This window comes from Drosophila sulfurigaster, chromosome X (genome assembly GCF_023558435.1).
Source record: "Drosophila sulfurigaster albostrigata strain 15112-1811.04 chromosome X, ASM2355843v2, whole genome shotgun sequence".
In the NCBI taxonomy this organism is placed as follows: Eukaryota; Metazoa; Arthropoda; class Insecta; order Diptera; family Drosophilidae; genus Drosophila; species Drosophila sulfurigaster.
The window spans coordinates 11,901,363-11,928,358 of NC_084885.1; the positions used below are offsets into that span (position 1 = coordinate 11,901,363).

The 26,996-nt window shown below is 41.3% G+C and overlaps 6 protein-coding genes across 9 annotated transcripts; 2 read left to right on the top strand and 4 right to left on the bottom strand.

Moving 5' to 3' along the window:
• Positions 1–1,294: 1,294 nt before the first annotated feature.
• On the bottom strand, positions 1,295–12,359 carry LOC133847306 (cytoplasmic dynein 1 light intermediate chain 1). Of its 3 annotated transcripts, none has more exons than XM_062282265.1 (9): positions 12,139–12,359; positions 11,433–11,620; positions 4,727–4,917; positions 4,257–4,657; positions 3,964–4,193; positions 3,775–3,886; positions 3,517–3,708; positions 3,196–3,460; positions 1,295–1,975 (listed from the first exon to the last, which is right to left on the bottom strand). In XM_062282265.1, the coding sequence occupies exons 2-9, from the start codon at positions 11,537–11,539 to the stop codon at positions 1,911–1,913; spliced, it is 1,563 nt and encodes a 520-aa protein (XP_062138249.1). In that variant the 5' UTR covers positions 11,540–11,620; positions 12,139–12,359; the 3' UTR covers positions 1,295–1,910. The 3 variants fall into 3 exon arrangements, with proteins under 3 accessions (XP_062138249.1, XP_062138248.1, XP_062138250.1); XM_062282264.1 differs by having other exon boundaries at positions 11,433–11,623; XM_062282266.1 differs by lacking the exon at positions 1,295–1,975 and having other exon boundaries at positions 2,055–3,460; positions 11,433–11,623; positions 12,139–12,357.
• On the top strand, positions 6,446–10,099 carry LOC133847304 (armadillo repeat-containing protein 2). Its single transcript, XM_062282263.1, has 6 exons — positions 6,446–7,274; positions 7,354–7,648; positions 7,734–7,871; positions 7,949–8,568; positions 8,641–8,833; positions 8,896–10,099. The coding sequence occupies exons 1-6, from the start codon at positions 6,847–6,849 to the stop codon at positions 10,012–10,014; spliced, it is 2,793 nt and encodes a 930-aa protein (XP_062138247.1). The 5' UTR covers positions 6,446–6,846; the 3' UTR covers positions 10,015–10,099.
• Positions 12,360–12,499: 140 nt separating the features above from the next.
• Positions 12,500–13,727, top strand: LOC133847307 (uncharacterized). The gene is made up of 3 exons (XM_062282267.1): positions 12,500–12,698; positions 13,209–13,382; positions 13,448–13,727. The coding sequence occupies exons 1-3, from the start codon at positions 12,626–12,628 to the stop codon at positions 13,672–13,674; spliced, it is 474 nt and encodes a 157-aa protein (XP_062138251.1). The 5' UTR covers positions 12,500–12,625; the 3' UTR covers positions 13,675–13,727.
• Positions 13,728–14,190: 463 nt separating this feature from the next.
• On the bottom strand, positions 14,191–15,739 carry LOC133847309 (putative uncharacterized protein DDB_G0280071). Of its 2 annotated transcripts, none has more exons than XM_062282270.1 (2): positions 15,628–15,739; positions 14,191–15,319 (listed from the first exon to the last, which is right to left on the bottom strand). In XM_062282270.1, exon 2 carries the CDS (start codon positions 15,191–15,193, stop codon positions 14,402–14,404), a length of 792 nt encoding a protein of 263 aa, XP_062138254.1. In that variant the 5' UTR covers positions 15,194–15,319; positions 15,628–15,739; the 3' UTR covers positions 14,191–14,401. The 2 variants fall into 2 exon arrangements, with proteins under 2 accessions (XP_062138254.1, XP_062138255.1); XM_062282271.1 differs by having other exon boundaries at positions 15,614–15,695.
• A 54-nt stretch (positions 15,740–15,793) lies between these two features.
• On the bottom strand, positions 15,794–17,839 carry LOC133847308 (protein PRRC2C-like). The gene is made up of 3 exons (XM_062282269.1): positions 17,610–17,839; positions 17,491–17,526; positions 15,794–17,297 (listed from the first exon to the last, which is right to left on the bottom strand). Exons 1-3 carry the CDS (start codon positions 17,751–17,753, stop codon positions 15,960–15,962), a joined length of 1,518 nt encoding a protein of 505 aa, XP_062138253.1. The 5' UTR covers positions 17,754–17,839; the 3' UTR covers positions 15,794–15,959.
• A 2,430-nt stretch (positions 17,840–20,269) lies between these two features.
• LOC133847877 (uncharacterized) lies at positions 20,270–26,004 on the bottom strand. Its single transcript, XM_062283148.1, has 4 exons — positions 25,513–26,004; positions 25,312–25,347; positions 22,035–23,835; positions 20,270–20,874 (listed from the first exon to the last, which is right to left on the bottom strand). Exons 1-4 carry the CDS (start codon positions 25,732–25,734, stop codon positions 20,708–20,710), a joined length of 2,226 nt encoding a protein of 741 aa, XP_062139132.1. The 5' UTR covers positions 25,735–26,004; the 3' UTR covers positions 20,270–20,707.
• Between the last annotated feature and the right edge of the window lie 992 nt (positions 26,005–26,996).

A 26,996-nucleotide genomic window follows, 5' to 3' on the forward strand; every position in this document is an offset into this window, starting at 1 on the left:
ATTGGCGTTTTGTGAAAATCATTATCGAAATGAAAATATCAATGATGTGAAAACGGTTATGGCCTGCCTCCTCCTCACTCCTCACTCCTCGTTCAGCACAGCGCATTCCTTCCTTTTGAAACCCGATAATCATCAGCAGCCGACTGCAACATCATTAATAAAATGCTGGCTGGCTGCCTCGATGCCTTGATGCCTCGACTCCACATCAAAGGTTTTCCTGCTGACGTTCATGTTCACATTATTGCCATAGTTCTTATTACTCAGAGACCCCTCGAGGGCTTTTGACTTTTGCATTTCCGTTTCCGGTTCCGACGAATCCCAAATTTACCGAGAACTCAAGTGTTTTGTCTCAATTCACAATTCAAATGATTTGTTGTCTCTCACCTCCAACCCAACTCCCAACATTGTGATTTACGTGGACCCAAAAATATGCACAGTAGACAGAAATGAGTTTAGTCTTCAAGCTAGCTAAACTTACTCCGCAATCATAATAAATTATGATTAATATGAGTAATAAATATTATCTTAAATACCAATAAATATTGTTTAAATGAACTCCAAATTTCAGAACGATCGATCATTTGACTCAACCAATAATTGAACAATTCCACAACATAGTATAGAAAGAGATAGCCGACAAAGGGTGTCGCCATCTAGCGGAGACAGACCGTATATGCAGGCAATAAAGTGATCAATATGAATTATTCTTTTACTCAGCCGATCATCACAACAGGTTGTGAAGACTTTTATATATTTTTAGATATTTTCAAAGCTTTAAAACTAGCAGATAATTATCACAAAAATTATTTAAACAGTTATTCGCCACTACATATTATAGAGAGAGATAGCAGACAGAGCTGCCGCCACCTAGCGGACATTTCAATTTAAAATATGTACTTTAAAAAGTTTACGATCCGAAAGTCAAATTAAAATATCATTTGACATCGAATTATATGAATTAAGAGTCGCATAAGTTTTTTGTATACTTTTTATTTGGAAATTTGCATGTTTAAATTTTGTTCTTTTTGTATTGATTTATTTAGGTTTCATTTTGTAGTTGTTGTTGCATTTTATATTTGTATTTATTTAATTATATGCATTTACATTAAATTTGTTCTTTGTTCACGTAAAAAGTCAACACTTGTGTCGATATTTTTCAAATATTTTCTATGATGTTTTATTTTAAACGCTATTGTTGTTCATTCTTGTAATTGTACTTATGTAATTCTTTCAGAATAAATACCATCAAATAATTCGCACAATTATCTTGTTGTTGTTAATATGTAATACAATATTTATTATAGGCAATCCATAATTTATTTATTATACATAAAAATATAGTCTTGTCGCACAAATGTTCTTTTTATTTATAAGTTTTCTGTATAATTCACTTGTTGTTTTTGTTTTTGTTGTTATTGATTAGAAGAGACACACAGCGTAGAGCGAGAGGCGAATATGAATATCAAGAAGGCTTGTTGTGTGAGCGTTAGTTGCTGCTGCTTTGCCTGCAAAGTGGGCCAAATGATATGGCAAAAAGTGGTTCGATCGAATACAAAATGTACATACAAAAAAGCAATTATGTTAAATCGTTTAAGCGAGGTTTAAGCTTTTATTCTGACCCGTGATCCGGCATACAAAAGTACAAACATTATTCACTCATCGCGCCTCGCACACACTCTCTGTTGACACTTCAATTACAAATTAACAAATCAAATTGAACACAATGTATAGTTTTATTTAAATTTAAGAGGGGGAAAACATTAAAATTGTGGTGATTCAATCCAAACAAAAATCATGATCATGCCGATTATATCATCTCTCATCTTTCATATATACTATAATATGTTTTTAGTATATATGTGGTATATAAATATATACTATATATAGGTATGTTTGCCTCTCACAAATGGTTATAGATTTTGGGGGGTCGTATTAAAGCGATTGGTCGTGAGTACATCTGATTTCTTGCGCTTGACTTTTAAACATAAAAAGAATTTCAGTTAGTTTCAGTTATCATTTTAAAAATTGCTTAGTTAAATTAGTTCATAATAGTGTTTATGTTTTTTTTTTTTTTTGTTTAATGTTTTTTTTTGTGTTACATTGTTCTCGTATTTCTTCTTGTATTCTATATTAATTAAACGCGTGTGGCTTTGAGCGAGAAAAAATAATAATCAGACTATGTTAAAATCAAATTTGCTTTCAATAATCATCATCATCATCACACACAAAGAAAAACAAAAGATACGCAACAATTGCATTTTGATTGAAGCCTAAATTAGCACTTTACATAAATTAAATATTCATATTCATATCAAATTTCACTTGCGTTGCTTTTCCATTTGTTGTTCCTTGCCTCCACTTCATCTTCATCTATCTTTTGCCAGCCTTTTACTTGCTCTTAAGGGCGCCAAAAAAAAAAATGTTTCTAACAAATACTACATAAAGCCAGTGTGTATGTGTGTTGTGTAATTAATTAATATAATTAAAAAGTACATACAAGCTATCAACTACAGTTAAGTGTAAAGTGTGTGTAGGTGTGTGTGTAAGCAATTGCCACGCCCTCTGGGCGCATGGGGCATGAGCATCGCTTAGTTTTGAATCTCTTCTCAGTGGACAACAGCATCGCACTTTGTAATTTACACTTTCAACAATTACATAATTTAAATAAATTATTATTATTATTATACACAAGTGTGGCCCCAAATGAACAGAAAAGAAAAATAATAATAAATCATAATTATTATAAATATATTTATATTTTCTGTTTCCTTTTTTTAAATACGTATAGATTAAGCACGTGCATGTCGGACAAGTCGGAAACGATAAGCTAAATGTGTGTGTTCACTTTTTACCTAAGAATAAGACCTTAGCCCATTCTCCATAAATGTTGTGTGTGTGTGTCTTTGATGTCTTTCATATGGGTTTCTCTTCATTTTATATGTTGTATACTTTATACTTTTGCACGCTAAACTAACGCTACCGATGTCATTTCAATTGCTGCGTATTGCTCATTTAATGGGCAGCAGCAGTTTTTTTTTTTTTTTTTTGTTTGTTTAACAGATGTTTATCTCATTGATATCATTGTGTAGACGTTGCAGTTGTTTAGTGTGTTGCTGTTGTTACTGTAGATATTTGTTGTGGTTGTGGTTGTGGTTACTGTTGCTGTTGTGGCGCAGACACACATTCAACACTCACTTTGGGACAGATCGATATCCTTTTTAACGCTACGCGCCAATCGATCCAGCTCGGCAGCGGCATCTGAGCGCACGGCCAACTTCTCGGCCGTCATCAGAGCATCGGTGCCATTGGAGGTCCGTGGCGTGCCCATGCCACCGCCTGGACTGGCTGCACCTGCCGGTCCGCCAGCTGGTCCACCGGACTTTTTGTGTAGCAGAGAGTTAAAGAAGTTGGCCAGCACACCTTCACCGCCCGGCGTGGCAGGCGTTAGCTTGGGATCGATCTAAAATTGGAAAACATTAATAAAAGAGTTTTCACTATGCATATTCGTTCTCTTACCTTTTTGGGTGAACTCTGGCCGGCACTGCCGGGCGTACGTGGTCCGGCCTTGTTGCCGCCAGCGCTGGCGCCTTGAGAACGCAACGGCGACTCACCGCGCACCTGGCCACCTTGCTTGAGTATCTCCTGCTGGCGCGCCAAGAACGCCTGTTCGTCCTCCGTTTGCACCTCTGTCTCGCGATTGGAAACCGCCTGCAGCAGTTGAAAATATGAACAAATAAATGAGTTGACCAAGATCGATTACAAGTTTCTGCATACCTTTCGTGTTGGCGGCGCTTTGATTATGTCTGTGTAATGATTCTCGGCCTTGACCGCATGCATGTTCTCATATAGAATACTTATTTTCTTGAGGCTATCCCAACCCGCCGGACTGTAATTTCAAATGATGCAAATTAGCTCAGCAATGTAATGCAATAAAAAAAAAAGTATAGTAGATCAAATACTCACATGAGCACCGCATCCTTTTCAACGACTAGCGCTGGCGTACGGAATGGTAGACCATAAATTCGATGCGTTAGATATTTGTAAAGGAGATCACAGTTTTTATCCTCTTTGACGCTGGTGTAAAAGAGCGAGGTGCCGTGCCGCAGGCAAAAGTTCCGTATCCATTGCTGTATGAAATCAAAGTGTTCATCTCGATACTCGTACTCCTTCTCAAGCGTTGTCATGTAGTCCGTCTAAATATAGATTTATATACATTAGGTAAGTTCCAATTTTCAACAGAAAAAACGTCTGCGCACCTTTGTGACAACGACAACAATGTCGAGGCCCAGATTTGTAATTAGTGCGTCCTCTGTCAGCGGCAACAGATCATCCTCATCAATAGAATTGTTGTGCATGGTGCGTTTCACTGGTGAGCCGGGATCCAAATCGTCGCCGACCTCGCAATAGCTTTGCCACGTCGTTGCCAAACGTTGACGGGCCGCCTCCTTCTCTTTGGGATCCAATTGCAGGCTCTCAATGTGCTGGGCCAGCACCTTGATCCATTGATTGAGCTGCTCGAGCCAGCCCCACGGCTGTGTCATCGAGACTGTTAATATGACGAGGGTGTGTGCATAGTTCGTTTCGTTAAGCGCATAGTGCAGCAGATTTGTGTGTCCTGGATCGCCATCCAGAACCCAAACGCTTAGGCGCGTCATATCTGTAAGAAGTAAGGAAAAATAGAATATATAATAGATAGCTATAATGCTTAGTAAATCATCTTGCTTACCGTCTCTGTACTCATCCTTGACATCAATGTATGCATACTCAAGGCCGGAGCCCTTCTTGGGATCCTCGACGCCCTGCAGCTTGGCAATGAGTGTCGTCTTGCCAGTGGCATTATCACCTAATACTAGTACAGATTTGTTTGATGGTAACTTTGTGCTGCCTTGTGTTTGTACTTCATTCAATATCGCTGACCTGCAACGGGGCAAAATGCGAGGTGTCGTTAAAAACAATTGGGTCACTTCCTGTTCTTGCTCCTGCTCCTGCTCCTTTCTCTTCGCTTCTCTCCTCCTCTTGAGTGGCTTGGCTATCAAATTTTCGCAATCTACATTAACGCTGCCCCCAATTTCGTGTCACCACAAAAATGAACAGAAGCTGAAGACTGTGTCATGCCACGCAATCAAACTAATTGCATCCCTATGCGTCCCCTATTTATGGTGGCAACAACACCGTCAACGTCGTCCTGTTCTACCTTCTCCCTCCCTCTCTTCAATACAATTATACTATATACAAATATATTTATATATATATGTATGTATAGTAAGTGGAACACGCTGACCTGAGTCAATATTTTACGGGCCATGCAATTTCAGCACAACACATTTTGTGCAATTCAATTAAATCCAATTAAATATTTCGATTGAAAAGTTGTTCACTTCCCAGTGCTGACCAAACTGACTCATTCATCCAACTGACTGACTGACTGGCTGACTGAATGACATGCAAATGGCGTTTATTCATTGGGGCAACTGGATGGACGACGCCAATGGTCCTATTTCCTCCTCCTGGCAGCACGCGTCGCCTTCGTGCCAAACAAAACAACAACAACACCAACAAAAAAAGCAAAACATTAAAAACAAAAAAAAAAAGCGCGAGTTCGAACTGCGAACTGCGAGAGCTGCGAATATCGATTGCCCGCTTTCTGACTTTTAGTTTTTAACTGCTCTCTTCTATTGTTTATTCAAAGGTGTTTTTGTCCCGCACAGTGGGCTGAAATCGATGGCAACTGTAATTCAGTCATTCTATTCATAACATTGCACAATTGTTTTGCAAATACTTTAAAGATTAATCATTGCAATGCAAAGCAGTTGCTTTATCACAATGTGAATCATTAGAAAAGTATTGATTTTGTATACAAAACAGTTTTAACAACATTTTAATGCACCACTTTACAATTAGTAATCGCCATTTTAAAACATTGTTATAACATAATTTCCATTTAAAATTAAATGTAATAATAGAAACTTGAATGAAAATCAGAAAATAGTTTTACATTTCAGGGTAGAGATTATTGGTGAAATTAATGTGTGTCATTCTTATACAAGGAAGCACAATCCATATAATTAAGAAGATTTTTAAAGATTATTTGTGAACTAAATAATAAAAATGGAAAAACCAATAAATAAAATATGCGACATTCTTTTACAGAAGGAAATGCATTCAATATAATCCCAAATTTGTTGTTTAGCTTCAATTAACAATATTCTATCATTTAATTTCAATTTAAAAATATATTAAAGCTACTTAAAAGAGACTTGACTTATAATGGAAACCCACTGTTTTCAGTAATCAAATGACAATTTAAAAGAAGGTTTTTTCTTTCCTACAAAAACGAAATTATTGACCAGATTTGATAAAGAAACAAATTGTTGATTGAGATTAATGCTATGACACACATAAATATCAATTAGGAACGACTTTAAATATGAAATGATTAGTGCGAAAGAATTCTCTGATAGTTTCTTTTTTTTTTTGTGAACCTTGCACCACTGTGGCCTGGATGTCGTTTTGCCCGGTGGTGGCTCGCTTCACACTTCGCGAGAGAGAGACATGCAAACAACCCGGCACAACTGGCTGTGTATCACCGACTCGCTCGCACCTGCGGGGAGTCGTGTGTGGGTTGCAGGTTTGGTTGGCATGGTGCACGAAAGGCCCAAACGAAAAATATTTTCCAAAGCTGATGAAGTTCTTGCCGTTGGCAGCCTGGAGACGCGACGTCTTTGGCATTCCCAGTGTGCACTTTCAACAGCGCGGCACGCGTAAAAACCCCAAAAAAAAATAACAAAAAAACTAAACTAATACGCAGAATAATTAGATCACATTTGATCAGAGAACAGGGAGAGGATGAGCTTGCTGCTGAAGCGACGTTCGCGCAGCGAGACGCGAACACAGCCAAAGCAGGAGATGCCATCACAACAACAACAACAACAACAACAACAGTCAGCAGCAGTTCCGGAGCTTCAGACAAAGAAGTCTCATCAAAAGGAGCTGCCGCAGAAACCTGCAGCCGATTGTGGACTGCGACTGGGTCTCGGCATGGGCATGGGCATGGGAATGGGAAGACGCAAGACGTCCGCCGAGCTCATCAGCGAGGCGAAACTCTTTCTGGGCGATCTGTCCACGACAACAACGTCGGGAGCGGCGACAGCATCGACGGCAGCCGGGGGTGGCGCTCGTCTGGTCAGCACTCGACGTCCAATCACGCCACGCGAACCCGGACGCGTGCTCTACGGCAAAGTTGCGCTAGCCGGACGTCCGCCCAGTGCCTTTTCGTAAGTAGAAACAAGTATCCTCTTCTCTCCGTTCCCGTTTGCTCATTGGTGCCTCCTCTTCTTTTGCTGCCACACACAGTATGCGTTATCTGCAGAACGAAACGACGATGCCAACGACACCGTCATCGGTTGCGGGCGTTGAACTGAAGCTCAAGGGCAAGACGACGACGCCAACAGCAACAGCGGGAGCAGCCGGCGCTCCACGTCAGTTGCCCGCATTGCCGGGTGCAGCAAGTGCTCAGGGCACCGCGCCACCGCCCACACGCAATGGCGCCTTGTTGGGCCAGTGCAGCACCGAGACACTCATCGAGCTGCTCAAGCAGCATGCGGGGCTCAAGGATTGCAGCGCCGAGACAGTGCAGCACATCAATGCGGTGAGCTAAGTCGAAGGGGGTCGAAGGGAAAGTCTCTGCAAGTCTCTGTTTCTGATAATATCCCCGTTCTCTCTGTTCTCCACAGATCCTGCAGGAGCTGTACACGCGTGTGCGCAAGCAGGAGCGTCACTTCAAGCGTGCCTTCATCCTGGGCGGTCTCTACGGCCTCGTGGAATGCACTTCACCGCGCGTCCTGCTCGCCGTTGCACGCGTTGTCCTAGCGGTAAGTGTGTTGATGTTCCCAAATTCCGCTCAGACCGAAAGTTATCCTGTCTCCCTGTCTCTCTCTTTGCTCTGCAGCTGCGTGTGACGGGCAGCAACTTGACGGGTGCCTGTAAGCTGATCTTCAAGGTGGCGCGCCATGAACAGCACGACGGCCTATTCCACGAGCACGACGTCCTCGAGCTGCTCATCGATGGCCTGGGCCATGCGTCGCCCCTCGACGAACCCGAGGCCTGCATTTATGCCTACGGCTGCATACGCTTTCTCACCGCCAGCAGCGCACAGGAACGCGACGATGCGCTCAATCGCAACTGGGCCAGCGGCTTTGAGGCGCCGCTGCCCTCGCCCACCACAGCTGCGCTGACTGCAGCGGCTGCCGTGCTCAAGCCCGAGACGAATCAGCGCAAGCTGAGCGGCCAGCAGACGCTGGTGTCGCGTCTGGCGCGTCATGGTGCCGTCGATCTGATGGTCCTTCATCTGCAAATGCTCAACGAGGCGGGCGCCACGCGTCGCCTCAGCGGTCCCCCGCTGCACACGCTCTATCAGCTGTCGGCGGCGTTGCGCGCTCTCGCGGATGTCGCCAAGCAGCAGCAGCGGCTGCAGCTGCAACTGCAGCTGGCGTGTCCGCATCTCATACGCGCCGCCGAGGTGGCCATGGCCGAGTTGGAGGTCCAGGCGAATGTGGTGCGCACACTCAGGTAAGCCTCAAGTGAATCATCATCCTCATCCTCATCCTCGACTCTGTCGCTAACTCGTCTCGTCGCTTGCAGCGTTCTCTCCGAGGATGCGGACTGCTGCGAGACGCTGCATCAGTATGCGGCACGCATTGGCATGCTGCTGGGACCATCGTGTGGCAAGCTCAACCAGGCGCAGCAGAGCAGCGAGCGTCTGCTGGCGGTGCTCAGTCGCCTGGGCTACATGCTGGGCAACATTCTGGCCAAGCACGAGACGGCGCGCATTCAAGTGAGTTCCATTCTTCAGTTTGTCCTCTTCCTCTAATTATCTTCGCTTCCATCTCTTTGCAGTACTTTCACAACGATGTGGCCATGCAGTATCTCCTGGACGTGCTGCAGCAGCTGAGCGAACGCAGCTCGCCGGCACAGCGCAGCGAATCCCTGCTCGATGCCCAGATCAAGCTCATCCGTGTCGTGGCCAATATGAGCGTCAATGCCGAAGTTGGCGCCGGCCTGGGTAATCTGCATGACCTCGGTGCCGTGCTCTTACGTCTGCTGAGGCATGCCACCGCTGTGCTTGACGCCAGCGCGGATGTGGAGCAGCCACTGGAGCAGCTTGAGCTGTTGCATGCCACGCTCGGTGCACTGCATAATCTCTGCTTCTATCAGGACAAGTCGGGACAACTGCCGGTGGCAGCGACACCAGCAGCCGGTTCGTTGCATAGCCTCATCGCTGAGCTGTCCACGGAGCTGGCCAATGCCCTGGCACGATGTCAATCCCCGCGAGCGCTGCCCACCAAAGTGGAGATTGCCCGTGTGCTCGGTAATCTGACGCGTAACGAGGAGGCGCGTCGTTGCTTCTGCGCCGCCGGCGGATTGCCGCTGATGGTGCAACAGCTGACGCGGCAGGCGAGTGGCCAGGATTACGAGCTGCGCACCTGTGCCATTGGAGTGCTCGTCAATCTGCTGGGCGATGGCGAACAGCGTGCTCCGTTCCTTCAGCTGCGTGGTGCCGAACTGTTGGCGCTCCTGTTGCGTGGTGCCCTGGAGCAGGAGGATTGGTTCCTCGCGAACATTGTGTGCCAGGCGCTGTGGAATCTCCTGATCGATGTGCAGTGTGCGGCCGCCTTGTGCCGCAGTGGCAACATCCTGGACGAGGTGAGCGAGCTGCTGGCGGATTATCTGGATGAGGAGCGTGTGTTGATGGCTGGCGACGAGGAACACGAGCAGGACCAGGAGGAGGAAGACGAGGTGGAGGAGGGACATAACGAAGAGAAGGAGGCGGAAGCAGATCCTGAAGCTACACCGGATGCACTGTGGGAGGATTTTGCGCTGGTAGCCACCGATTTGTTAGAGCGTATTCAAAACAACTTCGATAAACAGCAGCAACAGCAGCAGCAAAGGCATTTCGATAACGATAACGAGAACGAAGACAACGACAATGACGTCGTGTTTATCGAAGAAATGTAAAACATTCTATTTTGGGGGAAACCCCTCGAAGAATATACGAATACATAATAAAACTATATGCATATCGAAATAACAAAACTATCTAAAATATCTGACTATCAATTGTCCAAACTTCATCAATAACGTTACTGCTAACTATCCAAAATAATTTTGCTATCACAATCTCAAATATTGTAATGAGATTTGTTCCGCATTAGCGCAAAAAGTGAATTCATATTTTGTATTATCACTTAACGTGAAACTCAAACTATCGATTTCCGATAACTTTACGCCTGACAACAGTCAATTCAATAATATTGCTAGATAAATTTGACACCAGTTAACAAGTTAGTTAATAAATGTTGTAAATGTGTTTTGCCTTTTCGCAAAAAATATTACGCATTTGTTTTTATTGCATTTTGAATTAAACTCAAGCCAACTGACTTTTCGATAACAATTTTGCTAGCAAAAAACCATATCAAATATCAAACTAGTAGGAAAATAGCAAAAACAAATATAGTTAAATGTGTTTTGCTTCAAGCATTAAAAGGAAATCTGAATTTCTTTCGCATTTTGTATTTTTCTCTCTGCACATGCGCGACCTGCTGTTGTTTTCTCTTCTTTTTGCTCTCTTTGTGTACATATTCGGACGATGACAACATCGCCTACACACACACACACTTGCACGCATAGAGTCGGCTCAAATCAACTCGCGCTTATTGGACAATGCGAATTCCAATTGGACTTGGCTGACAGCTGACCAACTATCGATAGCTCACAAGTGTGCGACTGTGTGTGAGTGTCTGTGTGTGCCTTGCTCATTAGACTCGACACAACAGTAACAACGACGACAGCAAGAAGATTGATAAAGCAAAAGGTGTGCTGTTGACTGCGCTGCCGACGACGCTGCCCTCGATTTAGCTTGTTTCATGAATCATCGTCAAAAGTTTACGCTCTCTTTGTCTCTCGCTCTCTCATATTGCGTATGCCCTTATCTATCTCTGCCAAACACAAATGTTGTACCTTTATTAATTGTGGCCGTTTTAACGTTTAGGATTTTTGTTTATGCCACAAATTCATAAAATCGGCACAAGAGAAAATTGGCAAAAAACACACACACACAACTAAATGCGCATGTCGAGGTGTATGTGTGTGTGAGCCAAACGAGGTTTGAGGTTAAAAATGACAACATGCACTAAATTTAATACCGCCATGAAATCAGCTGCTTACTTTGGCAATGGGTGGTGTGGTGAGGTGTGTTGCTGTGGGTGGCGCGTGGTAGGCAGGCTATGGTGAATAGCACCTGCAGCCGGCACACACAAACACACACACAAAACGAAAAATAGAGAAAGAGATGGCAGCACCCGAAAATTATTGCAAACGTCAGCGAAGACGAAGAGAAAGGGGGACAGCTGACTATGATCAATTGTGAAACTCACCAGAGATTCTCCTTGTCGGCGGCGGCATCCTTCTTCTTCGTAGTGAAGGATGATGTCAGCGCATTGCTGCCCGTTGTTGTTGTCATCGTTTGCGTGACGCTGTCCATGGCGTCCTCTTTTAGCAGTTGCAGCAGTCGCTCTCCTCTATTGCTTGCTTAACGAGGGGGTGGTGATGGGTGGGCGGGCAGCTGCTGCGGGATGCATGAAAAAAGTGTTAGAGAAGCACAGCAATACACACAAACACACGGACACGGCGAGAGAGAGCGAGTGAGACGGAGTCAGAATAACAGAATAATAACAATAACAATTCGCGAGTTGAAGCATTGAACTTGAGCAAGCCACAATTGAAGTTGCAAGGTGTTGCATTTAAAATAAATTACAAAAAAAAACACACACAACAGCAGCAACAACAACAACGCCTACGCCAGCAGTGACGCTTCCGCAGCACCGTTTTAAGCTTTATGGCTGGTTACGTTGCAGGGCGGCAGCGACGTCGACGTCGCCGTTACCGTCGCCGTTTGATGGAATGACAAACGCGCAGATTATTTCTATTTAAATATTTGATTATTGCAGCTTCATTGCTTGCGCATGTTACGCAGCACAGCTGCTGTGGCCACTTTTGTTGTTGCTGTTGCTGTTGATGTCTATCTCTCTCAATTTGCAAAATTTCATAGCGTTTGTTTTTTTGCTTTTTTGTGATACGTACTGCAGCTTTTACTCAAGTTTATATTGTGTGCACTTCGCTTGCAAATTGTTTCCTTTTTGTACGAGATTTGTTGCTTAGCGTGTTGATTGCTGCATTTGAGGTTCGTTCGTTACTTTGCTTTGCGTTATTGTTGAATGAAAATAACAACAACAAAATAAATACGCCCGATATTGAGATGATGAATTTTTCGCTGAAATAGTACAACGAAACTATGACACAGTGTGTACACACTGCGACACAATAGGAAAAACTACGCCAGTGCTGCCATCTTGTGAACCGATTCGATGTGTCTGGTCACACGCAACAACGCAATGTTGTATTGGCACATATATCATAACTATATGCCAGGTGGCAACCTTATTTACTGCGCTCCAACACAAAAACAAACGCAGAACAATAAATCATCGACATCGCTGCGTTTAACGCAATTTTTTTTAATTATTGGAATTTTTTTTTGGTTTTTCAAAGAGAATTTATTTAGTGCAAAATGCAAGCATCTGTATTGCTGATTACAACTGTGATATTCGTTATAATGGCCAGCCAGGCACCTCTGGCAAATGGTAAGTGGATTGTGCACAAGTTTGCTGGCAATTGAAGTCTTCTGTTCGCAGACACATACGCTTGCGCACAAGCTCCAAAGTATGTGTGTGAGTGTGTGTTTCGGTGCACATGCAACTACGTCTGTGTATGTGTGAATGCGTAATATAATTTACAGTGAACTACAATTTTCACTTTTGATACCCGTCATCACAAGGTGAAACAGGGTATAAAAGTTAATGGCAATCTGCGATCATCTAAAATACAATCTAAATAGACATTCAAATTTATGTTGATTAGGCTTTGTTAATTAGTGCTTGGAAAACTACTGGAACGCTTAACAAATTTTAAAATAAGAATACTTACAGCAAAGCAGCAAATAGAAAATACAAACAAATACCTTGAATTTTGTTTGTCCAGTTTATCCAAATCCTCAAGCTCTATAAATTTCAGAGCTAATGCTCCTGAACTTTGGTTTTCAACTCGGCCACGCTCCACACACATTATTAATTGCAATCCCGACTTTATTCCAGCGGCACTGCGACGTTGCTACCAATGCAGATCGCGTGGCGAGCTAGGCAGCTGCAAGGATCCGTTTAGCTTCAATGCCACCGACGTGGAGCGCGAACCCGGCCTCTCAGCCATTCCCTGCGCCAGTGGCTGGTGTGGCAAGGTGATAGAAGGCGGCGGTACCTACGCCCTCGATGGTAAGTGATCCTCGATAGCCATATTGCTCGCATACATTTTTGTAATATTCTATAAATCTTTGCAGATTACGATCTGGCCATTCAACGCATGTGCGTGCAACGTGGCCCCGATGATAACATGGATCGCTGCGCCGACACCATCTACAACCACAAGAAAGTCTTCATGTGCTTCTGCCAAGGGGATCTCTGCAATGCCGCTGCTACACCTTGGCCACAGTTCCTCAGCCAACAATTGTCCGTCTGGATTGCGACTGTTTTGTTAAGCACACAATTGGTGCGCTTTTATTTGTAATTGCTAAAAGGAAAATAAAAATGTAACGACTCCAATCAAAAATACAAAAAAAAAGTAAAGTCACTTAGATTGAAGAGGAAAGTATGCTACTCAGCCTCCTCTAAATTCAGTTCCTGTATTTACTTCTCCTCCTACTTGTGTTCTTGCTTCTCTCCTTGTATTTCATCATGCAAAACGAAAGGACTTCAGCGTACACATCACATTTTATTGATTAACTTACATTGAGTTTTTGACCATAATCGACTGCAGCTGCTTATCGAAATTATATCTTTTCCTTTAAGAGTATATTGTGTTTGCAAATAAAATTTAATGAAATCACAATACACTCCATTTGACATGTAACAGAAGATGGTTGCTATTTAAGGTATTCAAAAATACCGCTTTTGATTGGCAGAGTTGCCACTTGACAAATAGTAGCGTAAACATTACCAGGGACCCACTTAATTTAAACACTTGACAGTGCTGCCAGATTATTTAAAAGAGAACACAAAATGCGAAAAAGAAAACAATTTGAAATTTAGTTACGCTGTGTTTAATTTCTAAGTAAAACAAATCAGCTTTGCCAACTCAACTTTACTTAAGTATATGCGATGTAAATATAAATGTTTTTTCCTCCAGTTCTGTCTTCGTTGTCCTGCTCATACTGACTTCCACTTGACGTAGTGGGTAAAAAAAATAGCTATAGTATATGATGATTGCTCACTGGGTCCCCATCTGACTGAACATTCTACTGCTTCTTCTCGGCCTCAGCCTTCAGCGTCTTTGCACGCCTCATAGCGCCCTGATGGCCATAAAACTTATTCTGGGTGACGCGACGCTTCCATTTCGTCTTGGGTTGTTGCGACAGTGTTTTGGCCACCTCGTGCGTAATGAGACCGAATAGTCCTAGAAACTCCTCCTGGCTGTACTCAGAAAGGAGCACACGCTTGTCTGGCGGCGGCTCCATCAGCTGCACCTGAGGCTCCGCTGTCTGTTCGATTGGCTCGTCGGGTATTTTAAGAGCTTTGGCATTGATGGCATTTTCCTTTTGACGTTTTTTGGGCGAATCAGAACTGAAGAACTCCATTTCATCTTCCTTGTGAAATGTACGCACCTCCAGCTTGCTTTTGCGTGGGCCTCGCTGTCTTGGCCTAGACCCGGGCGGAGTGGGCGGCGTCCGCTTTTTCGTGGCAGCCGCAGCCGCGACGCTGATCTTGATGTTTTTGTTACTGCTGCTGCGTTCGTTGTTATTTTTGTTATTGTTGTTGTTGTTGTTGGTGTTCTTCTTCTTGGCTGCTTGCAATTTTGCGGACATTTGCAGCCTCTCTGAATGGGGCACCAAATATCCTTGGCGCTTTGGTGGCGGTTTCGACGCTGTCTTCACTGGCGTCATTTGTTGTTGCCTGTCCTTGCAGGCTCGCTTCAGCGCTTCACGCACTTTGATTCGATTTTGGGCCAACAGATCATTGCCGGAAGCTGAAGAATTGTGCTGCGCTGTCTGCGTCACTGGCTTCATGGAAATTTTATTCTCCTTTTCCATTTATGATGAGTTTATTGCGCACCAATTAGCTCTTCAAAATGAAACGGACCGTCCAGAGTTGCCACCGCACACAAGCTTTAACAGGGATGGACAAGCTTTTTTCGTTTTGACAAAATGTAGTTCCCACTGGAAACGAAAATTGATCGATTATCGTTAGTAACCGACTCTCTCAACATCCTTTATTTTTGTTTTGTTGATATTTCATTTGTCTTTTCAACATAATGACAAATGTATGTCTTCATTTTTTTTTTAAATATACATTTTTGTTTTAGCAAATTATTAACCAAAATATTTTGATTAAAAAAATGGAAATAAATTGAGAAAAGTGTCGGTTCCATTATGCGATATATATTGCGGCATTTTCATATGTACCCGATAAGTTTAAAGGGATCTCAATCTCTCCTCACTCACAACTTTTACCTCACTCCCCTTACCATCTCTTGCTTTTTGTGAAACTTTAGAACATCTCTCACTACATGTAAATTTACTATTCTTTTTTTTTTTAATGTTTTGAAATGTTTTTAACAGTGTTTTAAAGGCCTCTTTTTTCTATTAAAAAACAAATACTCACATTAATACGTATTTTATTGTATTGTATTTAAATGCTGCTGATAATAATAAGTCAAATGATTCTTTGAATTCCTGAAGAACAGTTTATTTTAATGGTGGGAAGAAGAGATTCATAGTTGATCACATAATATTTCATACATGTGTTCATTTACTGACTATATAACTTAAGATTACTCTCAAATTCATATGCATTTGATTACTTAATAATAAGGCGCCGAGTGCGCTTCGAATGACGTTGGTAAAACTTCCTCACCACATCGTGGGTGCAAAGTTCGAAGAGATTAAGGAAACTCTCCTGTCCGCCGTCTGAAGAGTCCTTGTTCGAAGTTGTTCCACCAGCAGTTGCCTTGGACTTTGTGGCAGGCTTTTTTCGTGCCACAGTCGGTGGCGCCTTCGCAACTTTCTTGCCTGCTGTCTTCCAATTGCGTTTCTTGCTCGTCGTCTCCTTTGGTGCAACACGTGGAACTGCTGCGGCAATTGGAAGTGCGGCAGCTTTCTCAATACTTGCAACTGCAGCACGTGCATTTGATGCACCACTTAGAGCAGCTGCAAGAATTGGAGCAACAATTGGAGCTGCGGCAGCTTCTTCATCATCTGCATCTGTAGATGATTCAAGAACTGAAGCTGCTGCAACGCTTGGAACTGGGGCAAGAATTGGAGCTATGGCAGCTTCTTTAATATTTGGAGATGCTGCATGAATTGGAGATGAGGCAGCAATGGGAGTTGGTGCCACAATTGGAAGTGCTGCATCTTCCTCAAGATTTGAATCTGCGCCCTCTGCAGTTGGTGCAACACCTAAAGCTGCTGCATGAATTGGGGATGAGGCAGCAATGGGAGTTGGTGCCACAATTGGAAGTGCTGCATCAAGATTTGAAACTGCTCCATCTGCAGTTGGTGCAACACCTAAAGCTGCTGCAGTAATTGAAGCTGTTGCGGCAGCTTCTTCAACACTTGGAACTTTTGCATATCCTGTTGGCAGCTGTATAGCCTGCTCCTCTTTGTCCTCCTCCTCCTCCTCCTCGTCCTCTGGCTGTGGCACGCTCTCAGAGCTCACAGTGGACAACTGCAGTTCGTCCTGCGCAAGAAACATCTCGAGCAGCTCTTGAGCATCGGATGGCATTTCAATAACCTCCGAGACAGTATTAAGTGGCAACTCGTCCTCTGTAAATAATTTCTCCAGCGACAATGGTTCATTTGGATTGATCTCGTCGCCGTCTCGTTCATTGCCAGCGGTCTCAGCAGCATCGTCTGCCAAAATGAGAAAGTACCTGCGAATGAGGGTCTCCGGATCGTCGCGCATCTTCACCGAGTTCGGTGCGATTATGTAGGTGGCATCGGCAATCAAAGGCACTATCTGGCTGGAGATGAATGCGTTGGCCAGATCGGGAACGATCGCGACATCCAGTTGCTGCAGCCACTTGTAGAACTTGTCCAAGTCCTCTTCGATCTGCAGCATCAAATAGGTCTGCTCCGCGTTGACCTCATAGATCTCCTGCTCCAATTCATCCAATATGCGTTGCATTTCGATGCGATCCTGCAAATATGCAAAGAAAAATGTAAAGAGAACCTTAACGTTTTATGTCTGTTTCAAATTTCAGATGATAAGCTTTTGCTTGCAAGTGTCTCTGGCTTAAAGGGAATTATTATTTTCGAAACAATGTATCAATAGAGAACGCCACCGTCAATATTCATTTGCCACATTAAAGATGAAAGATTATTATACTTACCGCATCCCCCTGCGCCGTGAACACATCAGAGACCAACTATAGGAAGGAAGACAACAAGAAGAGTGAGAGAAAAAGTTAATTATCAACTTGGAAATACAACTTGCGACAATTTTACTCACCGTGTGCACCATGAGAAAGTCGCGCATTGCACGCTGGCAATAGATAATGTCATTCTTGAGTCCCGATGGCAACTCGTAGTTATTCTCCAGATACGACATGAACAACATGTGCTCATCAATCACATTAGCCTTGCTCTCACTCATCTTCGATTGCGAATTTCCTTTTTAATCTTTTCTAATCAGAAATTTATCGAGCTTTCCTTGGCACGAAATTTGCATGTGCAATTGAAAAATACTTAGCGGATTTTGCAGCTTATGGCAAAATCGTTAGTGTGGACTTGGAATTTATTTATTTTCGATTTTGCGAAATCGAAGAACTTTACTTCCGCTGTATTCCTTCGCCATTGATCCATTGATCAGGGTTGCAAGCGCATATTCAAATTTTTTGCGCTGCCGGCGAACTATTTCTGTTCACTTGTTCTCTTCTTTTTCAGGGCTGCACAAATAAAATGGCAGACTTTGTAATAATCGTTATTTTAAATAAAAATATATTATTTGTTATATATTGAAAATACATACATAATTAATACAATTTAAAATAATATAAAAATATCAATTTAATAAATAATATAGTTATAGATATCAATCCCATATTAAAGCATAATTTTAAATTATAAAATACGTTTAATTAAAAAAAAAACTTCAAGATGCAAGATGGCGTTAAATTAAAACATCGGAAATATTTTATTGTTAAAAATATCCTGAAGGCCTTAATCGCTTTAGATAAGGAATTACATGCTTTATTTCAATAAAATAATAATAATAATTTTTTTTGTTATTTAGTAGAACTTTAATTATAAAATTAAATTTAATTTAATAAATTAGTTTATTAGTAAAGTTGGACTGCATTTCGAGGCACATAACGGAAATATGTGTCCCTGAAAATGTCAACCCCGATCAAACAATAAATTGAATTACTTTTTATATACAGCTGTAAACGTTGAAATAGCAGTGCTTATGACCTAAGCGTTTAAAATTTAAAAATACCATTATAAAAACGCAACTTTGAGACAAAATTTAGTTATAACAGTTTAATATTTATATTTATTTTTAAGTAATTAAAATATTTTGTCATTATTACTAACACAATATTTTAGAAAATATGAATGATAAGAAAAAAAGGTTGTGCTATGAAGTACATTGAAATAGCAGTGGTAAAAAAAAAATCGAATACCATTAATAACATCTTTTATATAATCTATAAACATATTTGTACTATGTATAAGAATACCTTCCTAATTCATCGCATTCATTTAATTTCTCACTCTTTTATTAGTTGTTTTAGTTATACCCACTACTCAAAGGGCAGAAAGGTATCATAATTTTGTGCTTCCAGTCAATGTTTGTAACAGGCAGAAGGAAACATGTACGATCCAATAAAGTATATGATCAAGTTGTTTCACATATTCCACTTCCGCCCCTCAAAATCGAAAAAAAACCAAATAATAATTTATGATTCCTGAAAATTTTGTTGAGTTCAGATAAAAATTGTGGAAGTTATATAAGAAATACTTTTTTATGGCATAAAACGTCTGATGCAATCGCCTCTAAGTTGCTTTGACTCACAATCTGGTATATTTTGTATTCTATGGTATATATTGAGAATATACTATAACGAAATACCAAATATACCCTTCGATAGAAGTGTTTTTTGATATATCAATTTGGTATATTTATATATTATATTTGATTTTATAGAACATGAGGTATATCACAGTCGAGTACACTCAAGTGTAGCTTTTTTTTGCCTTTTAAGTATTCATAACTTTGCATTACATTAATTACTTTGACTATATTATTCTGCAAAAAAAATAATAAAGAAAATTGTTCTTTATATGATTATAAACTTTATTTAATAAAGTAAAAATCTTAACCAATATCGATTCTATTATAAATACTCGTATACATAGAGAGTTCATCCACTCATATTATATTTATTCTATGCATCATAATAATACTTCGAACTAATTTACTTATTTTTGGCTCAGTGTATTTTTCCTACGTACCTAGAAATTAAATGGAAATTTCTTCATTTGCAAATCGTCACAAACTCGCTATAAATTTGCATGCATGTCTGTACACGTGTCATAAATCCTTTTTGGGATATGAATACCTGCGAATCGCAAGGACGATTTCTTTCTTCTTCGCCTACCTGAATAATATTCTCTCATTGTGAATACGCGAAATTCCTTAGAAAGTAGATTTCGTTTATATTTTCTCTATGCCATATGTGGGCTAAGTCCATTTATTGCTTATTCAGATTTTAATCGGCATACGTACAGTCTCAAATTTTTAGGATACCTGAGTCTGAAATTGAACGAAAATAACGCGATTCACCTCTGACGACGGGATTAATTGTTGGTGTTACGACAAAAGGATTCCCGCACACATATTTTGATATTGTGATTTTGTCACATTAAAGAAAATGAATAAAAACAATTATGAATTTGTGAAATTTTACACTTTATTCAATAAAACATTAAAGAACATCTTGTCTTCGGTACACCGAAGATGCAATACTCTCGCAGATCGTTCCTATGGCAGCTGTTATTCTATATATACTATATATATAAAAAAAAACAATTATAATAGTTTACATCTAGATTTTGCATTATTGAGACGTCAGACAGACATTGGATAATGTGAATGATTTTTATAGAATTCGCCTCCCGCTGCAAGAGCATAAAATAACGATTGTTCCGCTTGTTTCTTTTTTTTTTGCGTTTTTTTTTTGTGTAGTAGTGTGTGTAGGGAGAATTTGAAAACCAGAGTTAAAATAATAAGTATTAAACCAAAAAAAAAATGTTTGTTGATATGAGGCACAATTACAGTATATCGCATGTAAATATATTGTGCATTATGAAGTGAAGTCATAATAATTAATGGAAACCCCAGTTATAAAAATTTTCAAAAAAAAAAATATATATATAAAATAAAAAGAAATATATAAAATATATATATATACACAATACAATGATCAGGATAAAGACTGTACAACAAGCGCCCCGACAATGCGCACAAAGAAAATTCTTATCGCCACTTTTTGTTTGCTTTCTCGATATTAAAACAAAAAAGGGGAAAACAATGCTTAACAACTATTAAGAAAAACATTTAGCCCGGGCCGTGTTTGTCCAATCGCGCACACACTGTGGACACCGATTGCTTAGCTGGCTATGCGATTGTGGTGACACCGTCTTGCCCTTGGCGTCCTCATGACAGTCCAGATGATAGTAGCCTTGGCAGCTCTGGCATGTCATCAAGTTGTCTGAAAAGGGATTATACGAAATTAGTTTTGTTTGAAATGAATGAATTAAGAGCAAAATTGATATTTTGTATTCCTAGTTTACTTTTTTTAATATTTATTTATTTACTTGTTTAATTATTATACAAAATAATATATGTAACTAAAAGAAGGGAGTGCTAGCTACTAAGGCCTTCGACTGTTTCTTTAATAAAATACTATCTTATATTGTATATTTTCTTATATATGCCGTCGAATACGTTAATATTGTTGTCTTTTGTAAACCCAATCCAATTTTTTTTCTAATCTTGTTCGCTGATATTTCATTCAAGTTTTGTTTTAAAACTCAACAAAAAGCATGGATAATCCTGTGGTTAGATGAATCATGGAACGCGTTAACATCGCAAATTTATGGTGTAACAAATATAAAAATCCAAATTTATTCGATTCTTGTTTTTCTCATTACGTAATGGAAGATTGCTTTGAAATTTCACATGTACAATAGTAGTCATCAAACAAGCAACTGATATATATATACATATATGTATATATTCCAACAAATTATATGTGAGTAATGCGCAAAAAGTGCAGAATACTGTAGTAAAGTATAACAAGTAAGAAAGCTACAATCGAATATGCTCGACTGAGAGATTCCCGGTACTGATTTCCAGTAAAAGCAAAACAGTGCAGTATTATTCTTAAAATATGCCACAAAAATATGCGAATTTCTATATTTGGTATATTCAAAATATACCGTTATATACCAGATAATATACCAGATTGTCAGCCAAAATTACGAAGACCCATAGTAAATTAATCTTGTTATACGATTTTTGTTAAGTTACAGGGCAAACTTGTAAACAATTTTGATTTGCATGCAAACCTAACCTAAGTGTTGTCGATATCTCTATCTCTTATAGTCTTGGAATTTATACGGACAGACAGACAGACGGATAGTGATAGATCGTCTCGGATAATGACGCTGATCAAGAATATATATATATATATATATATATATTTTATAGGGCCTTCTGCCTGTTACATACATTTCCTGAAGTTATAACACCCTTCTTCTCTATGTGTAACGGGTATAAGAATAGTTATATATTTTACTGCGAAGCTGACTAATCAAAGAAGTTGCAACGTCTGCAAAGGCAGATTCGAAGAATAAAGTTGTTGCTCACCTGCACGTTTTCTGCACTCCTTGCACTTCTGTTTGCCCCCCTCCACCGACTGGCTGCTGCCGAATAGATCCTCCAGCTTTTCAGGCGTTTTACTTTTGCTCTTCCGCGTGGCCGTTGTGCCCGTTGTGGCAGCAACAGCCGAAGCCGAAGCTGAAGCAGCAGCTGCAGCGGCCGCTCGGTGCGCCTTCTTTGCCTGCAAACGCTTCTCTTTGGGCGAGAGGAGAAACTCTGGTTTGTCCTTCAGCTTCTTCTGACGCACTGCATCAATGGCAGCCAGCTGCTGGCCGTAGTGAAAGTCAACGCCACTGGCATTCTGTACCGTGCGACGCTTGCGCTTCGAGTGGCGCTGACACAACTTCTTGACCATGTCATGTGTATAGAGGCCAAACAGCCCAAGGAAATGCTCCTGTCCGTACTCCGCCGGCATGACGCGTGTCTCGCGCGGTTCGTCGCGCCACTGAGCCGCCGAGGCGCACAGACGCTGCTGCTCCAGCTCCAGTTCGTGATGCAAATCATCCGATGAACCCGATGAGCCCGACGAGGCACGCGCTGTTGATGCCGCTGCTGCTCCTGATCCTCCCGTGTGCTGTCCCGCCACCGTTGATGGCGGAGGCGGTGTGGCGGGTTTTCTGCCAGCGCCATAAGCATTGCGTGTCTTGTACTGTTTGCTTGCCGCCGGCTGTGCTGACTTCTTGGCAGCCAACGACGAGGCACTGGGCACTGCGGCAACGGCAACAGAAACTGCGGCTGCTGTTGTTGTCAATTCCATGGCCAGAGCCTTGCTCAAGCTCGCCTTGTTCTGTTTGGACACCACTTGACTGCTGCTTGGGGCCAAGGCAGTTGTGGACTGTGCTGTCTTCTCGCTGCCGGGCAGCTCCAAGGCATCCTCGTCGTCGAAGAGACGCGGCTGCTGTTTGGTTTTGCGTGCACGTCGCAACGCTTGACGCAGATTCATGCGACTTTGGGCGACCACCTCAAAGTCCGTTGCCATTGTGGCCGCCACCTTTGTGATCGGCGCCAGCGGTGGCGGTGATGTTGAGCTGCGCTTCAACGTCTGCGGCTTGCTGATCTCTGCAGCAACTGTGGCTACAACTCCGGCCACCTGCTTGGCCATCGCCAGTGGCGGTGGCTGCGTCGACAGCACAGCTCCACCGGGCAGCTCCTCGATGGCAATGGATCCGCCGCCGCGTGGTATTAGCAACGAACGTTGCTGATGCTCCGATGGCTTCGATTGTGTCAACAGCGGTGGCAGTGGCAAAGCGGATTGCGCTTGAGTTGGCGCCGAGAGCAGCGTTGTTAAGCCGCCGACGCTGTTGCTGCTGCTGCTGTCGCCCATGTTGAAGAGATTTTCGGGCTGCATAAGCTTCAGTTCGTTGCCGGCGGTTGCTGCCGTTGTTGTTGCTGTTGTTTGTGCATCCAAGAGTGTGGCGGTTGCTGTCGATGGATTGACCAGCATCAGGGGCACATTGTCATCGAGTTCGCTCAGCTTGAGCGGCTCAACGCCCGCCTCGTCATCCTGCGAAATGAGAAAATGCTTGCGAATGAGCATCTCCTCGTTGTCACGCATCAGCACCGATTGCGGATAGATTTTGTAGCTGGCATCGCCAATCAAAGGCACTATCAGGCTGGAGATGTATTCGTTGCCCAGCTCAGGTACGGTCTGGATGTTGCTGTCCTCCAGTTTCTTGTAGAATATGTCCAGGTCCTCGTCGAGGCGCAGCATCAAATAGTTCTGCTCCGCATTGATCTCGTAGACCTCCGCTTCCAGTTCGTCGAGTATGCGCTGCATCTGCACTGGATCCTGTCAATGTGTGTGTGAAATAGATAATACTATATTAGTTAGTGGTCGCATTTCTTAGACATTATCGATTGTCAACCATTGATTAAGTGTCATAAAGCAATAACAACTACGAAATCGAAATCGAAGAGTTCAAACTGGAAACGCGAGTCGTGTTCTCATTTCTATACCCGTCACTCAAGTGTGTTGAAGGGTATGCTAAATGATAAATTATTTTATTCTCGCTCTATAAAATATTATTATTACTTTCTACGAACAGCTATTTCCCCTTCGAAAAAAAAAGACATCAAATAAGGTTTCCATACTCATGTTGATCCTAAGTCGAATTTACAACTAGATAACGCCCCCCCTCAACTCGTTAAAAACAAGTTGTTAGTGGTGTTTAATTGCAACAGACTCGACAAACATAAAAATAAACTCATTCTAAATTAATACTCCAAGTTTCATAACGATTGAATAATAGATACAGTGAAAACGAACTTGACGAACTTCTTCTTTAGGATATTTTGTATATGTTTCTAGCTTTTAAAGTAAGTTTGCTCTAGAGTCTAGACAGTAAATAACTTTGCATTACCTTCAAGCAGCTAGCGGGTATTTCTTAGTTGAGTACATAGTGTAAACTGTAGCTTTTAATTTTAGATATTTTTTTCATCTTTTCGTGCACGTGACTCAAATTTCACGAACTAAATTAATTAGAAAACATCTGTAAGTGCTGCAAGGCGTTGCATTTTAGGTATCTGAAAGTCGAGCACACGCAACTTTATACATTTTTGTTACTTTGTTTTTTTTTTATCTTTTTACGCACGTGACTCAAATTCGTGTTTCAGACAAGTGAATTTTAAAGGCAAATATTGCAGAGAATTGTTGAAGTACAAATGATAAGCAAAACTATCGATTTACTTTTTGCTCTAAACGAAAAACCTCAAAGTTGAAAATATTCAATAAAATACAACACATACATACACATACACATACATATGCATATGTACATAGCTACAACACACGTAGTATTATAAGCGTGTGTGTGTGTTTGTGTATTTCTAATTTAGAAATATCAAAAATGGAAATTAAAAGTTTTACACCTCGCTTCCCTCCACCAATCAGCAATTCCCCTGAAGCAACTAAGTGCAGCTATAGATTATATAGCAAATGACTCAAGATTCATTATTTGTTTGGCTAATTTGGCCATTCGGCTGGCCCATGATTGCTGTTGCAGCGGATGACGCTCATGATGTTGGTGGAGTTGGCAACCCTGCCCATCGCCCTCGCCTCGCCCTTGCCTACATACGTCGTTGTTCCCTCTTTTGAGGCTCTCGCTTTTGCTGGGCACATTTTTTTTTTTTGCTTTCAGTTTCGCTGTTATTGCTCCAAACAAAGAAAATGTACAACAACAACAACAGCAACAGCAATGAGAACAAGAGTATATGAATGATGTGGTTGTGAATGTAATATATAAGGATTGTTTAAGGTGTATATTACCGCATCGGCCTGCTCCTTGAACACATCGGAGACCAGCTGTGGAAGAGAAAAGCAAGAAGAAGAATGCAAGGAGTTAATAATCATGATAATGAGCAGGCGAACAGGAATCAAAACTTTGCCAACGGTCACACAGGTTGCTTTTACTTTTGCTATTGCTTTTGCAGATTGCCTTTGCATTTGCTTTTGCTGCTTGTTACTCACCCCGTGCACCTTGAGAAAGTCGCGCATTGCACGCTGACAGTAGATAATGTCATTCTTGAGCTCCGATGGCAGCTCATAGCACTTTTCCATGTAGAACTTGAACAATGTGTAATCCTCGGATACTTCTCTGTTGCCATTGCTATTATTGTTGTTGTTGTTGTTGTTGCTGCTGGTTATGGTATTGATGTTGGTGTTGTTGTTGGTGGACGTGCTGCCACTCATCTTGGATGGCACACAAAGTGAAGTAAAGTAACGAGCGAACAAATGAACGAATTTGATCGAGAGATTCGTTTACACTTTGAATCGATGGTCTATGCTAATCAATGTTTTTGATTGTGTTTGCTGGGACTATCTTGTAGTTTTTGGTCTTAACACACACTGACACAGAGGCAGCGTGAAGCGAGCGATTTCAAAATTCGCGACCTGCTCTCGCAGTCCACACACAGTCGGCGCAGGGCAGCAGCAACAACAACGAACGTAGCGCGACAAAGCAACAACAGGCAGCAGGAAGCTGCAAATATACCAATTAATTTCTATTCTTCGCTATCGATGTATCGATATTTCGCAAATTGCAATATGGCAGTCTTTGACCATTACTGGTATATTATGTACTACATGGTAATAATATACTGAAATCCTGTCATCTGCATAATAATTGTAACTGCGTTAATTTGAAAATTATGCAATGTTTTTCAAATTGTTTTTAATACCGAATATAGAAGGATGTTATATTTTTGTAACGACAGGAAATCTATATAACTGGAAATCTATATAACCGTCTTTAACTCCATAAATCTATATGTACTCGTGATCAGCGTCAACAGCTGATACAATATAACGTCTGTCTGTCCGTATAAGCAGACACTATAAAAAAAAGAGCTAATATTTTTTGATATCCTTGTTTTTGTTGCACGAACAGCTTGTTTTAGATTTTTAACACGTTCACTTTCGTCGTCGTAATGTCAAAGCTAGACTAGATTTTTGCTACAAAGAATAAATATTTGTGTTTATTATTTTTGCAAGTTCCATTGGTTGCGATCAGATAAAAATTAAAATTTAATTATAGGACAGGAACCCGCAGCAGTTGTTGGCTTTTAATTTCCTTGCTTGGCAATCTGGTACAAATTGTCCGCTTTATTATTTTAAATTCAGATTATTGATTCACCACATATAGTTTTGGTATATTTGAGTATTGTTTTTATATCTTCGCCAAAAAAACATTAACGGATTTCGCACTGTTTTACGTTTATTAAAAATTGGGTTTCAAGAACACTTGACTGTAGTTGTCTTACTTGTTTTATTCCATCTTGCATGTTCGTGTTACACTACAAAATCTCCTCAGTTTCGAGTGTTTTTATTTTGATTTTCGAAAAATTAATAAAGAAAATGAATTTTCAAAAAGTGCGCCTCTTTCGCTAAATATGTGGCATACCAAATAAAAATTCAAATTTTGCAGCGGTATAATGCGGTATATTTGGCAATAA

Excerpts from the sequence above, each read along its gene's own strand:
- LOC133847306 (XM_062282265.1), bottom strand. The coding sequence starts at position 11,539 with ATGGACAGCGTCACGCAAACGATGACAACAACAACGGGCAGCAATGCG. Across the intron at positions 4,658-4,726 it reads CAAGGATGAGTACAGAGACG|ATATGACGCGCCTAAGCGTT; the intron begins GTAAGCAAGATG and ends TACTTCTTACAG. Across the intron at positions 3,887-3,963 it reads GAAAAGGATGCGGTGCTCAT|TCCGGCGGGTTGGGATAGCC; the intron begins GTGAGTATTTGA and ends TTGAAATTACAG.
- LOC133847308 (XM_062282269.1), bottom strand. The coding sequence starts at position 17,753 with ATGAGTGAGAGCAAGGCTAATGTGATTGATGAGCACATGTTGTTCATG. Across the intron at positions 17,527-17,609 it reads ACTTTCTCATGGTGCACACG|TTGGTCTCTGATGTGTTCAC; the intron begins GTGAGTAAAATT and ends TCCTTCCTATAG. Across the intron at positions 17,298-17,490 it reads TCACGGCGCAGGGGGATGCG|GATCGCATCGAAATGCAACG; the intron begins GTAAGTATAATA and ends GCATATTTGCAG.
- LOC133847307 (XM_062282267.1), top strand. The coding sequence starts at position 12,626 with ATGCAAGCATCTGTATTGCTGATTACAACTGTGATATTCGTTATAATG. Across the intron at positions 12,699-13,208 it reads CCAGGCACCTCTGGCAAATG|CGGCACTGCGACGTTGCTAC; the intron begins GTAAGTGGATTG and ends ACTTTATTCCAG. Across the intron at positions 13,383-13,447 it reads CGGTACCTACGCCCTCGATG|ATTACGATCTGGCCATTCAA; the intron begins GTAAGTGATCCT and ends AAATCTTTGCAG.
- LOC133847309 (XM_062282270.1), bottom strand. The coding sequence starts at position 15,193 with ATGGAAAAGGAGAATAAAATTTCCATGAAGCCAGTGACGCAGACAGCG.
- LOC133847304 (XM_062282263.1), top strand. The coding sequence starts at position 6,847 with ATGAGCTTGCTGCTGAAGCGACGTTCGCGCAGCGAGACGCGAACACAG. Across the intron at positions 7,649-7,733 it reads CAGTGCAGCACATCAATGCG|ATCCTGCAGGAGCTGTACAC; the intron begins GTGAGCTAAGTC and ends TGTTCTCCACAG. Across the intron at positions 7,872-7,948 it reads TTGCACGCGTTGTCCTAGCG|CTGCGTGTGACGGGCAGCAA; the intron begins GTAAGTGTGTTG and ends TTTGCTCTGCAG.
- LOC133847877 (XM_062283148.1), bottom strand. The coding sequence starts at position 25,734 with ATGAGTGGCAGCACGTCCACCAACAACAACACCAACATCAATACCATA. Across the intron at positions 23,836-25,311 it reads TCAAGGAGCAGGCCGATGCG|GATCCAGTGCAGATGCAGCG; the intron begins GTAATATACACC and ends ACACATTGACAG. Across the intron at positions 20,875-22,034 it reads GGAGTGCAGAAAACGTGCAG|ACAACTTGATGACATGCCAG; the intron begins GTGAGCAACAAC and ends ATCCCTTTTCAG.